The sequence below is a fragment of the Lissotriton vulgaris genome, chromosome 2_1 (assembly GCF_964263255.1).
Source record: "Lissotriton vulgaris chromosome 2_1, aLisVul1.2, whole genome shotgun sequence".
In the NCBI taxonomy this organism is placed as follows: Eukaryota; Metazoa; Chordata; class Amphibia; order Caudata; family Salamandridae; genus Lissotriton; species Lissotriton vulgaris.
In genome coordinates this window covers 1,797,211,635-1,797,225,014 of record NC_141687.1, presented here as the reverse complement: position 1 = coordinate 1,797,225,014, position 13,380 = coordinate 1,797,211,635, and the positions used below count along the sequence as shown (strand labels likewise).

General features: G+C 43.9%; 1 protein-coding gene across 1 annotated transcript in view; it reads right to left on the bottom strand.

The window, feature by feature from the left end:
• The window catches only part of PTDSS2 (phosphatidylserine synthase 2), a 313,173-nt gene that overhangs the window by 208,282 nt on the left and 91,511 nt on the right, over positions 1–13,380 (bottom strand). The window contains exon 5 of the mRNA XM_086957848.1: positions 3,975–4,109. Coding sequence (XP_086813974.1) covers positions 3,975–4,109 — 135 coding nt within the window. The remainder of the gene's footprint in view (positions 1–3,974; positions 4,110–13,380) is intronic.

The window sequence follows — 13,380 nt, the reverse complement described above, 5'->3', positions numbered from 1 at the left end:
ATTCAACCCAGTCAAAAGATCTGGGTCCAAATCCATCGTTTTTTTGCACACCACACCACCCTGGGTTAGACAATGGCGATATGCAAATCAGCTCTGACCCTGTGCCCCATGGGAACAGTCCAGTCCGAACTACAAAAGCCATGTCCTTCCCAGAACGGAATCAAGCATCCGAGGACCGGACCGGTTTCGAGGTAACACCTCTCATCAGCCCGGTAGCTTGACTCCAGTGGTGTGGAGTGCCTGGGACCCACGTCTGAGCATCCCCAGCGCACTTATGGCGGCAATTACAAACAAAACAGGTGATGGACCGAATGTAGTTCGGACTGGACTGTTCCCATGGGGCACAGGGTCAGAGCTGATTTGCATAAAGCCATTATCTAACCCAGGGTGGTGTGGAGTGCAAAAAACGATGGATTTAGGCCCAGATCCTTGTACTGGGGTGAATGTAAGACATTGATCTACATTCTGTCCATCAAATTGTTTTTTGTAATTTTCTCCCTGAGTGTACTGGGGTAGCTCAGACGTGGGTCCCAGAGCCTCCACACCACTGGAGTCAAGCTAGCCGGGCTGATGAGGTGTTACCTCGAAACCGGTCCGGTCCTCGGATGCTTGATTCCGGTCTGGGAAAGATATGGCTGTGTAGTTCGGACTGGACTGTTCCCATGGGGCACAGGGTCAGAGCTGATTTGCATAAAGCCATTATCTAACCCAGGGTGGTGTGGAGTGCAAAAAACGATGGATTTAGGCCCAGATCCTTGTACTGGGGTGAATGTAAGACATTGATCTACATTCTGTCCATCAAATTGTTTTTTGTAATTTTCTCCCTGAGTGTACTGGGGTAGCTCAGACGTGGGTCCCAGAGCCTCCACACCACTGGAGTCAAACTAGCCTGGCTGATGAGAGGTGTTACCTCGAAACCGGTCCGGTCCTCAGATGCTTGATTCCGGTCTGGGAAAGATATGGCTGTGTAGTTCGGACTGGACTGTTCCCATGGGGCACAGGGTCAGAGCTGATTTGCATAAAGCCATTATCTAACCCAGGGTGGTGTGGAGTGCAAAAAACGATGGATTTAGGCCCAGATCCTTGTACTGGGGTGAATGTAAGACATTGATCTACATTCTGTCCATCAAATTGTTTTTTGTAATTTTCTCATTGAGTCTTTGAATTTCCTTCGCAGATGAGATTTTTAAGATGAGATTTCTAAGTAGATCGTGTATCATCGGCATACAGATGGAAGGGTATGTTGGCTTCTTTGAGTATGGTAGTGAGGGGTTGCATGTGGATGTTGAATAGTTGAGGGGAGATTTATAACTGCAACTTTCTTTCCCCTACAAGAACCCTTCAAATATTGCTGTATCCGAACCTTATAGCACAAGATTCCCCACTGAGCTTTTAGAGGAGAAAGGAGAAGAGATTTACAGACTTACAACACAAATAATTCAGATTCAGTCCCTCACTGATGCATTCTCTGTCACAATCACAGAGAGGATCCTTGCAGATCGTATGTTGTATTGTTCCCCCCCCGCCCATCCATGCAACACATTTACTAGTTACAAATAGTTTACACAACACTTGCAACAATATCCTCCAGGAATCCAAGAATTATAGGAGCACATAATATATTTTGATTGCAAGAGACTGTAAAAATTGTCTTACTTTTCTTGATCACTATGCTTACCTCTTATTTACAATTCCCTTTATCTCCATTCTTTGTGGTTTGTTTTTCCAATGCATTGAAGGTGGAAACCAAAGTGTGAAGAAAAAAGCATGATTTGCGCAGAGATCAATTATATCTACCATTTAAGCTGTTGCACTGACAATTTTCACAACAGTAGCATATGTGCCACACATCTTACTTCCTACAGGATCTAGGTATGTATTATCTTTTTTAATAGGAACTGTAGAGGATAATGAAGTACAATGGTATTCCCTAGCTGCAGAAACAATAATAGAATACGGCTCTGGGTAACACCATGTAAAAAGATGGTCTTGATCTACAGCCTTGTATTTCTGTTGCTGTATAGTATGAACTGCTTTGGATGGTGTTTCCAAACTGTGAATCCTCTCTCTGTCCTCAAGAATTCTCCCAGACATCTAATAGTAGAGATACTTCTCTGAAGATGTGAATCAGAAAGACCAACTAAACAGACACTGTGTGAATAAACCTGTGCTGTCTTCCTACCACAGGAGGGACATTTCACAAAGAGATATGGCATATCTCTTTGTGAAATCCCATCAGCAGACAGTAATAAATGCCAATGCCAAAAAACATCAAGCAAAAGGCTTTAAATTCAAGTTTGGAAAGATTTTTTCACAAAAAAAGGCGAGCTCAGTGCTCCTGAATTCTGTTGCCAGAAACCACAAAATGAAATTGAAGCAGTACTTTGTGATCAATACTGCTGAATGATGCAGACAGGTTCAGTAATATCTTTTTCCATGCTAGACCTCTATCTCAGTGGTAAGTAGATCATCTCCAAAGCAAGAACAAAAGCAACTTTAGCACTTGGCGCGTTATTGGATTTAGAATGGCAAGACATTCAACCAGTCACCACTTCTTATAGAGCTCCTGGAAGGCCTGATAGAGCTGTAGTAAAACAGTATTTCTGGACCTACCGTTGGTATTTTTGAGGAGGGATGTGGTGATAACATGATTGAACTTTTGGAGAACTTCAATATGAATAGAGAGGCTCTCATGGCCATTGTTATGAAAAGGGGCCAGGAAGGCCAGGATGAGGAATTCTTAAATTGCTGTCAGAAGGCAAAGGAGATGTTTTTTTAAGAAAGCCATCACATTGTCAATTTCTTAGTCCTTGGCAAATGTAAACTAATAGAAGAATTATCATAGCTGAAATTTCGTGGCAAAGCAAATGGATGAGGCTAAGCCATGACAGGTAATATGGTTGTGATAAATGCCACTTAATGGAGTAGGTGTTGTAGATGAGGGTTTTGCATAATCACGTCTCTGCAAACCTTTAACATTTATCAAGCAGAACTGGTGGACCTGCAATCCTTGTGCAACAGTCTGCCCTTCTTGCTTTGGTACAGGATGTCTTCTAGCTATGAAAGTCAATCTAGAGAGCAACTGTAATGTTTCTACCATTTATTAGTCCATGTGTTTAATTTGTCATGCCCACTAGTGAATCAGTTATTTTTTTCTTTCATTACATTTATTTTGTATGTGTAGGTTTAGACAGAAACCAGCTGGCCAGTTGTGGCTTTTAATCTGAGGTGGCCGGCTATGTCTGTCAGTGACTCAAATGGATGATATACTAATACCATTACATTTCGATTGAAGGTGTTGCAATCCCATTTAATTTACTTCACCCGTGAGAGAAGCTTGCTCTGTTTTAGGAGCGCATTTGGTTTGACAATACCTTTCCTCAGGAAATCATTTGTATGAATCACCTCTGTGATTCTGGAATTGAAAACAACAGAAGAACTTACTTGTGGTCACATATGTGGTTTATGACCTAGATAGCCGCGTATCGCTTAAACTTTCTACACCGCTGAGGATACCTTTAACCTAGGAATGGGATTGATATTCAGATTAAGGGTTCCCAGGAAGGCTGTGCATATTGAGATGAATATGAAAGATTCAAACACAGGTTCTTGGATTTCCGTGCAGGATCTTGAGTCACAACTATACTACCTCCCCAGCTCCTTTTTAACTTTTTTAATCAGAATGGTTAAGATTTTATGGGAAGAATCGGATGTGAACATTTAATGTATTTAACAGTTTTATATAGCACTACTGCATAAAAAGGCATTAGTGATCAGGGTTTTAGGACGCATTCCTTTGGATCATATATTCATTTCATGAACAATTATTGCTACTCATACAACGTTGTATTAAGGTCATCATTTTAAAACTTCAACTGGAAGCAAAAAGACTCTCCCAGTATCATTAGCAATGTGCCCAACATTGAAATGTGAATGCATCTGTTAAGACCTGAACAAGAATATAAAATTCTTACCCACAGATTGTGATATGGATCCGTTTTATTGTCAGGATCATAAATGAGACAATTTCCTCCATAGTCTCTTTCTGGTAGGGCAACACCTAATTTTGGATCAATAAACTTCATAAATTGTCTTCCATCATGAACAGTCTGAAAAAGTAAGTTGTGTTATTGGTAGATCGTATAAAAACTGCCTTTTTAAAGAAATATACCACTCTGTGTTTCACAATGCAAAAATCAACCAAAGGTTATTAACAAGTATTAGTTCTTAATTTTGGACTTAATTCAACAGAAATACCTGGATACTGCTTAGCACCATGAAGACTCTGTTTGCATGTTATAATGCATTGTTATTTCACTGCATTATAAAAGGTATAATTGAGGTATGTATTAAAAGGAAATTGCGTATGCCCCATACATGAGCAATAAATTAAGTTGCTATTTTCCTAAATCTTGACTGGTTGCTACGTTATTGGTTGCTAACAGAAAAAAATGCTCAGCAGGGTCAGAACCTTAATAAAATGTTTTTCCCAGCACTAAGTGGTTTGTGGAAATCTGTAAAAAAAAATTATATCAATCAGAATCCACAACCATGAAAAAGATGTTTCTATGTATGCAAAAAAATATATATACCCGGGAACAAAATCCCATTAAGTAATATTCCTTATGCACTTAACATGACTAAAAGCAGTACGTATTTGCCTTAAGAGTTTTTGATGAAACCTTTCATTAAAGAAATAGATTTTTGAAGGATGCTTAATCAACTAGAAGCTGACAAAAGTTTTAAAGAACAACTTACTTATCTCTGGTAATACTATTTCTGGTGGATAATACATCTAAAAATTCCTCACCTTAGAATAGAGCCAAAGCACCAGACATGATTCAGGGAAACTTTGTAGCGGCAGTCATACGTGACTATGGGTGGCATAGTACAGCTCAGCACTGACTCACGCGGATATCAGTTCCTTGTGTTCACCCTTTCTGCACATTCAGATGCAGAGTGAGATAAATTGTTGGTAAGGGAGAAAGTACTAAGTTGTGATCTTTTTAGATCTCAAAAAGAGGACAATCCACAGAAGGGGGAGACGAACGAGAGCAGTGAGGAATCTTCAGATGGCAGAGTACCTACCAGAAACAGCATAAGTGAAGGTAATTAAATTGTTCTTCTGATAACTGTTTTAAGTTGAGAACTTTGCAGATAGAAACAGCTATCAAAGCAGCACCTCCCAAAGGTGGAGGGTTATGGGATCATACCAAAATGTCTTGCAAACTAAGTGTCCTTCTGGATGGAACAGGCTGTCAGCATTTTGTTATCATATACACAGACACCCACTACGCAGCTTATCAGCTATCAAGGGTAGGCACTTCTTGTGCCAGCCCATTGAGAGAGGCCTTAGCCCTAGTGGAACAGGCTATCAGATCTTTTGGGGCAGTTTCTTGACCAGTGGGCAAAGAAATATGAATGTTAAGGGCTATATCTTTCAACTGGGTCCTCTTAAGCACAGACATCACCTTGGTGCATCTTGTTTCTTGATGTAAAACATGGTGGAGGTGTTGATTGTTTGAATCATAAGGTCCTTTGATTGCAGAGACAGAAGGAAAGCTCTGAGAGAGTGAAGAACTGCTTTCAGTGCTAACAGATTTATACCCACCCAGCCAGTGAAGCATCTGTGATGTTAGACTGAGATGTTATTTTCTGAAACTGTACCCCCATCAGTAGACTAAGAGTCGGCCCACCAAAAGAGAGATGTGCATGGATTGTCAGGCGAATACAATCTTCCCCAGAGAATGGTCCTCCGAGATCACTGATATTCTAGGCACATTTGGAGATGCCTCATATGCAGGCGTGCCTTCGGGACTAAAGTGATGCAGGATGCCATTGATCCTAGAAGAGAGGCTACCTTGCGAACTGTTGGTTTGGTCCGCTGCAAGATTTTAATACATTTCATTTGAATTGATAACTCGCTCTCCTCCGAAGGATACGAACTTTCGTTTTGAGTGTCTGGGGTCATTAGCCAAAGGTGAGACACTCAACTGGTGTTAACATGGACTTTTCTACATTGACCTGGAGACACAGTTTTGAAAGAAGAAATGTTGTTGTTGTAGTATAGTCTTCTTTCGCTTTGTGAGAAGAATCTGTTCTTATGAGCCAGTCGTCCAGGTATGGATATACGAAAATAATTAATTTTCTTAGTTGTGCTGCTACCATTGTCATGCATTTGAAAAGAGTCAGTGGAGAGGACACTAGACCAAAAGGAAGTGCTACATACGGATAGTGGTGCGCACCTACCACAAACCTCAGAAACAGTCTGTGATGAGGTAGTAAAGGAATGTGAAAGTACATGTCCTGAAAGTATACTGCACAGAGCCAATCGTTACTTGGGAGCAGTAACATTTCTCTTTCTTTAGACATTTGTTGAGGGACCTGAGATACAGAATTGGCCAGAACTGACTGAGCTGATTTTCCTTTATGACAAGAAAATACGTCTAGTAAATCACTTTGTTCTTTTGATGTTGAAGTACTTTTTTATTGATTTGTTCGGCAGTAGGAGAGCTGTTTCTTGTCTAAGGTCACGTAATTAGGCCGTCATGACTTGCTGTGGAGGGACTGGTGGTGGAATGCTTGTGAAACTGAGTGCACAGCCATTCTGAATAATATTTGGGACCCATATGTCTGATATATTGTTCCGCTTTTCCAGCTAAAATGTTACTGCGCCCCCAACTGGAGAGGGACATTGTGGAAGAGGTATGTGATCCTCATAGTTTTACCGAGATTTTTGTCCCTTGGTCTGCAAGGGCTTATATGGTGAGTATCGCCTCCTCTGGTATCGGCTCTGAAATGGCCTTTGAGACAGTCATTGTTCTAGATATGGATAGGGACAACTAGGTTTTTGAACCCTATGGTAGAAGCCCACTTCTTTGAGTGTTGCAGCTTCATTGGAAGCATTTGCTCCTCTGTTTGCTGTCCGAGGGGGGGCTGCAAAAAAAGGCAAGTTGGCAATCTTTATAAGGGTGTCTGGTTTTAAAGCGTAAAGTCTTAACCAAGATGTATGCTACAAAGAAATGCCTTGTGAAAAATCAGTGGCCTAAACCTCCATGGAGTCCACTGCGGCACTGATGGACTTAGTTGAAATTAGGGAACCCTCTTTTTTCAACTATAGATTGTCTTGTTGCCTGTGATCTGGCAGGTCAGCCATATATGATTTCAACCCTTCCAAAATCTCCAGATGGTATCTGCCCAATAATGCTGCTGAATTGGTATCGCATAAATGTGTAGCTGCTGTGCCACACATTTTCTTCCCAACGGCATCCATCTTTTTGCTCTCTTGGTCCAGTGGTGGTCCAGTGGTGTTGTGGTCTCCAGAGCAGAAGTGTGTCGTATTTGCACTGCTGTCACAATGACAGAAATCGGTTTAGGATCAGTTTTGATGAAGCCTAGATCTTGTGGCGGAGGTTTGCATTTTTTTCAACAGCCACGGCGTTCCAGATTTTACTGTGGCTGCAGTAAGGAATTTTTCTTGAACGATATCCATAAGGCCTCGGAGCAAGATAAAAAAGGCCTTGTGTAGTTCTAGGTTGCTAGGTTTCAAGTATCACAGACCGTGATGGCTGTGGAGTATCAACTTCAATGTTAAATTTAGATGCTACTCAGACTAGTGCATCTTGAATGACGGGGAGTGGGGTGGACAGGTAGGCCTATATGATGTGAAGGTTGTATCCAAAGATCATGTTACTTGTCGAAGGAGATAATAAGAGTCTGGCGGACTGAGTTCTTGGGGCTGGCGTTGTGACAAGTGAGGGAGCCTTCCATTTGTGAATTGGTGACATTGAGGTCACCCTTGTGTGCCATCGCACAGGGCTGATTTACTAGAAATAGTGGTATAAAGTGTGAGGCAAATTCCTTGCAGGCTACTCTGTTCTCTGTCCGCCCTCCCCCTTTGTGGAGTTGCTTGATTGCAGCTCTTGAGAAACCATTGACCTTAACAAAAAGAAAACTGCCTCCTTTTAAAAGAAAACACTGCTGCTGCTACACCAGAAAACATGCCAGGTTGGTTTATTTATTCTTTGCACAGTATCTACTTTTATTATTGAGAAGTCTTGCATCTTTGTAATTTCCTTACCTCTTACACCCTACACCCCCCAAATGTGTCAATAAAAAAAACATATGCAGGTTAGAAAGATAGTAACAATCTTTATAGCTAAGCACAGCTACACAGGATTCTTCCATCTCGTACCATTACAGACTTTCTATTTTGCTAATTTACTCTTCAGCGACTACAAACTTTCTAAAGGTGCTTATCCAGTCAATTCTGTATTTTAAAGCCTTTAAACTATTTTTAGCACGCTTTCACTTTGTAATGTACTTGCACCTTAGATTGATTATAAGCGAGAAGGATGCGACAAGGAGTCTTCAGTGTTTGGGCTGATAAAAAGTTTTAAAATAATGAAGGAAAAATGAAATAATCATACTATAATTTTTGTACATGCTTTACTCCATTCTCCACCACTCTGCCTTTCTCCACTCAACGCCACTCTGCTTTACTCCACTCCCCGCTACTCTGCTTTACTCCCTCCACTCTGCTTTACCTCAGCTCAATGCAATGCCACTACACGCAACACCACTCAATGCAATGCCAATCCATGCAATGGCACTCTACTCTATACCACCGTGCGCCACTCTATGCTACTTCGCACAATGCCACTCAGCGAAACTGCACCCCACTCTACGCAATGCCGCCCCACTCTACACAACTGCAATCCATGCAGCGTCAATCAATGCAGCGCCACTCACACAATGCTACTCGACGCAGCACCACTCGACGCAGCACCAATCCTCCATGCAGCACCACTCCTCCAGGCAGCACCACTATCCCACTCCTCTATGCAACACCACTCCAACCAACTGCACTGCACACAATGCTACACATCTGCACTCCACTGTACGCAACTCCACGCCAAACCACTCTACGCAATGCCTCTACGTAAAACCACTCAATACAATGCTAATCCATACAACCACACCACACAACATTTACAATCCACATACTACTCAGCACCACATAATTCAACTCCATCAGATTATACACTACTCAATGCCACATAAGCACATATCACACACATCCACTCTATACCACATAACAATCCACATAAAAAACTCCACACCATGCCACATAATACCACTCAACACAATTTCACTCTATACCTCACTGTTCCATGCCAGACTATTCAACTCCACACAAATCCATTCGACACCACAAATTAAAAAAAACACTAACACCCCACAACACAATTACCCTATACACCACATATAGCCAATTTACAACACAGAAGTGAGGCTCAATGGTTAGAGCGGCAGACCCTGATGCAGAGGTCTGGCCCGGGACCAGGGTTCAATTCCCCGCCTCGGCGGGTCTTGGGCTCAAAATTCCACGGACCAGATAATTCTTGCCTCGGTGCCTATTCCAATCATGGAGTCCCACTCTGCAACTCTGGGCAATAGCTTGCTTAATCTCCACAACGGCCCCCACAACGCTAAGGATGCCTGGCCTCCACCTTGGGGCTGCCCAGGAGTGGACGCCTCACAGGGAAAGCCAGGATGGGTTCCACAGCGGTATTCGTACAAGCGCCATGAGACCCTTGCGGGTGAGTAGTGCGCTATACAAATATCAATTTACATTTTTACATTTACAATTCAACATCATACCATAAAATTCACCAGCACACCACAGAATTAAACTCCACTATATAACACAAAATGTCATTCATCATAATTACACTTCATTACACACAATCCCACTTCACATAATTCCAATACACTCAAAGACAAAAACTATCCTCATAATACAACTGCATACCATGCCACATAATTCCACTACACAAATCCACTCTATGGCAGACAATTCCATGCTACACAATGCCACAACTAACAATTCTAATACAACTCACAAAATTCCACTACATCCACTCCAGTCCATAACATATGGCGAAACATTTACAATCCCAATAGCTCTAACTCTTTCTTTTTTTTTTAACACCCAAACACACAGATCTGAATCTTAGCTCCTACCTATTTCTTCTTTTTAGTATCAAACTGGAAATCCTATCCATACAGTTCACACACCACACAATTCAATTCCACATTTGTAATCTACACCACATATTTCGACCCCAAACCACATAATACAACTCAACAACACAATTACACATACAACCTTTCCACACCACACAATTCCATATCATGCCACAAAAGATTCAACAGCACATAATAAAATTAAACTCCAGAACATACCACTCCACAACACAAATTATCATTCCTCATAATTACACTCCATAACACAATTCCACTCCACATAATTCCAGTACACTCAACACCACATATTTATTATCCATATCATTCCATGGCACGTCATGCCACAATTCCACTATTCAAATCCAAGCAACACCACACAATTCAATGCCACACAAATAATCCAGTCCAACACACACAATTCCACTACACACCACATACATACATTCCATAACGCATAGCTTCAGGGACACCGTGCTCGGTTTCATTTATTTAACATCAATGGTGAGCGCAGGGCAAATTTAAGGACACCGCGCTATGCAAAACAATAGGTCTTGGTTTTGCCAAACTTGGATCTATTCGTATTGTAAATGGCAATGTCTTATTATTATAAAAGGCATTGCCATTTACAATGCCAATAGCTCAAAATTTCGCAATTGCGAGAGCTATTACATAGCAAAGTTGTGTTTCTTTTGCAATCTATTTCATGTTAACTCTCTGTTGCTGTAGTTTTACTGAATAGACACACGAGGGCAAAAATGCACTGTATACACTGACCCTGGCCCTATGTAATCACAGTGCTAGCAGTGCTGCAGACCTAATAGAGCCCTTTCCGTTACTCGGGTTGACCGCACCCTCCACAGGAAGTCATGGCCATCTGGGACTCACAAGTTATTTTTCTTAAAAAGGAAAAAGTAATAGCGTTTTTGCGGAGCTGTACCCCTTTATGCGAAACGAGGTAAGAAATTCCTGGTTTCTCTAACAGCCATCTCTCTTTGATAAGACCTTATCTTGAATAGGCAAGCTTCAGAAATGAACTAATGAACAAGTTACTTACCTTCGGTAACGATATATCTGTAAGAAACATTAGTTAGTGTTAGATTCCTTACCTTAGAATATCCCCAGGCGTCAGTCTGGATCCGGAAACTTTTGCGTAGCAGTACCCCTGCGCGTCGGTAGGCGTCGTCTGCAGGCGTCCCCTGCGGCTCCGCGTCCGTCGTCGGCGTCGTGCGCCGTGATGACGTCGCTGGAGTATATAGACGCCGCCTCCGCGCGCTGACGTCAGTTCTTTGTACACAGCTTTTCCGCGCCAGGAGACGCAGAGCCATGAGAGAACCAACACTGGTGCCATGTAAAACTAGGGCCCTGAAAGGGATGTCCTTAACCCTAGGTATCAGTTCGCAGAACGGGGAGGATGGGTGGGTTCGGTAAGGAATCTAACACTAACTAATGTTTCTTACAGATATATCGTTACCGAAGGTAAGTAACTTGTTCATCTGAAAGAAACACGTTAGTGTTAGATTCCTTACCTTAGAATACATACCCCAGCAATACCAACCCCGGTGGTGGGTCTGCGAACCAATACAATACTACACCAGAAAGTCCTGGAGGACAGAACGGCCAAAGAAGCCATCCCTCCGGACTTGACTGTCCAGGCAGTAGTGCCTCGCAAAGGTGTGCAGCGAGGCCCACGTAGCCGCCTGGCAAATGTCCTGCAAGGGGACTCCCCGGCCCAGAGCAGTAGTAGCCGCCGTGGCCCGAGTGGAATGGGCCCTCAGCCCAACAGGAGGCTCCTTCCGAGCCAAAGAGTAGCACGCTTTGATGCAGAGAACGACCCATCGAGAGATGGTTCGTTTACAGACCGCCCGTCCCTTCTTCGCACCCACGTAGCCAACAAACAGTTGGTCATCCACCCGGAACTGGCGTGTGCGATCCATGTAATATGAAAGCGCACGTTTTGGGTCCAGACGATGGAGCCGCTCTTCATCCTTTGAAGGATGCGGAGGCGGGAAGAAGGAAGGGAGAGTGATGGACTGCCCGATGTGAAAGGCCGAAACCACCTTGGGCAGGAAAGAAGGTCTAGTCCTCAGAACCACCTTGTCAGGATGAATGGACAGGAAAGGGGGTTGGACAGAAAGAGCCTGGAGCTCACTCACTCTCCTGGCAGAGGTGATGGCAACCAGGAAAGCCGTCTTTAAAGTCAGGAGACGGAGAGGACAAGAATGAAGGGGCTCAAAGGGAGCACACATCAGAAAGGTTAGAACCAGGTTCAAATCCCACTGGGGCATCACAAACGGAACAGGTGGAAACATGTGAGTCATGCCCTTCAAGAATCGAGTTACAATCGGGGACTTGAACAAAGAAGGCTGATCAGGAAGCCTCAAAAAGGCTGAAAGGGCAGAAAGGTAGCCCTTGATAGTGCCCAGAGCAGAGCCCTGCTGGGCAAGAGAAAGAAGAAACAGAAGAACCTCCGAAAGAGGGGCAGAAAGAGGATCCACAGCCTTTGCTGTGCACCATGCCACAAATCTGTTCCACCGACAGGCGTATACCGACTTAGTGGAGGGACGCCTGGCTGCCAGAATAACATCACAGACTTCAGGAGGCAAGTCAAATGGCCTCAACTGCCGCCGCTCAATCTCCACGCATGGAGGTGGAGACTGGACAGGTTCGGGTGGAGGACCGTCCCCTGCTGCTGCGACAGAAGGTCCTCCTGAAGGGGCAGGCGGATCGGGGGACCGACTGACATGCTGAGTAGCTCGGGATACCAGTACCTTCGAGCCCAGTCCGGAGCCACAAGGATAACTTGGGCCCGGTCGCGCCTGATCTTCTTCAGCACTCTGGGCAGAAGTGGTATAGGCGGAAAGGCGTATAACAGACCGCAACTCCACTCGCGCCGAAAGGCGTCGCCGTGCGAGTGCCGTCTTGGAAACTCCAACGCGCAGAACTGATGACATTGCGCGTTCTCTTCTGTGGCGAATAGATCTAACCAAGGCTCTCCCCATCGCAGAAAGATGCCTTGCGCCACGTCCGAGTTCAGACGCCATTCGTGATCCATCGAGCACCGACGGCTTAGTTCGTCCGCCCTGGCGTTCAGGGAACCTGCCAGGTGTTGAACCGTCAGAGTCACGCCCTGACGTTCCAGCCATTGCCAGAGGCGCAGAGCCTCCTGGCAAAGGGTCCACGACCCCACCCCGCCCTGTTTGTTGCAGTACCACATGGCGGTGGTGTTGTCGGTGAACACCTGCACTACACTCCCGTTGACAAAGGGGAGGAATGCCTTCAGTGCCAGACGAATCGCCCGCAGCTCCAACAGGTTGATATGGAGCCGGGACTCCGCCGGAGACCAGATGCCTC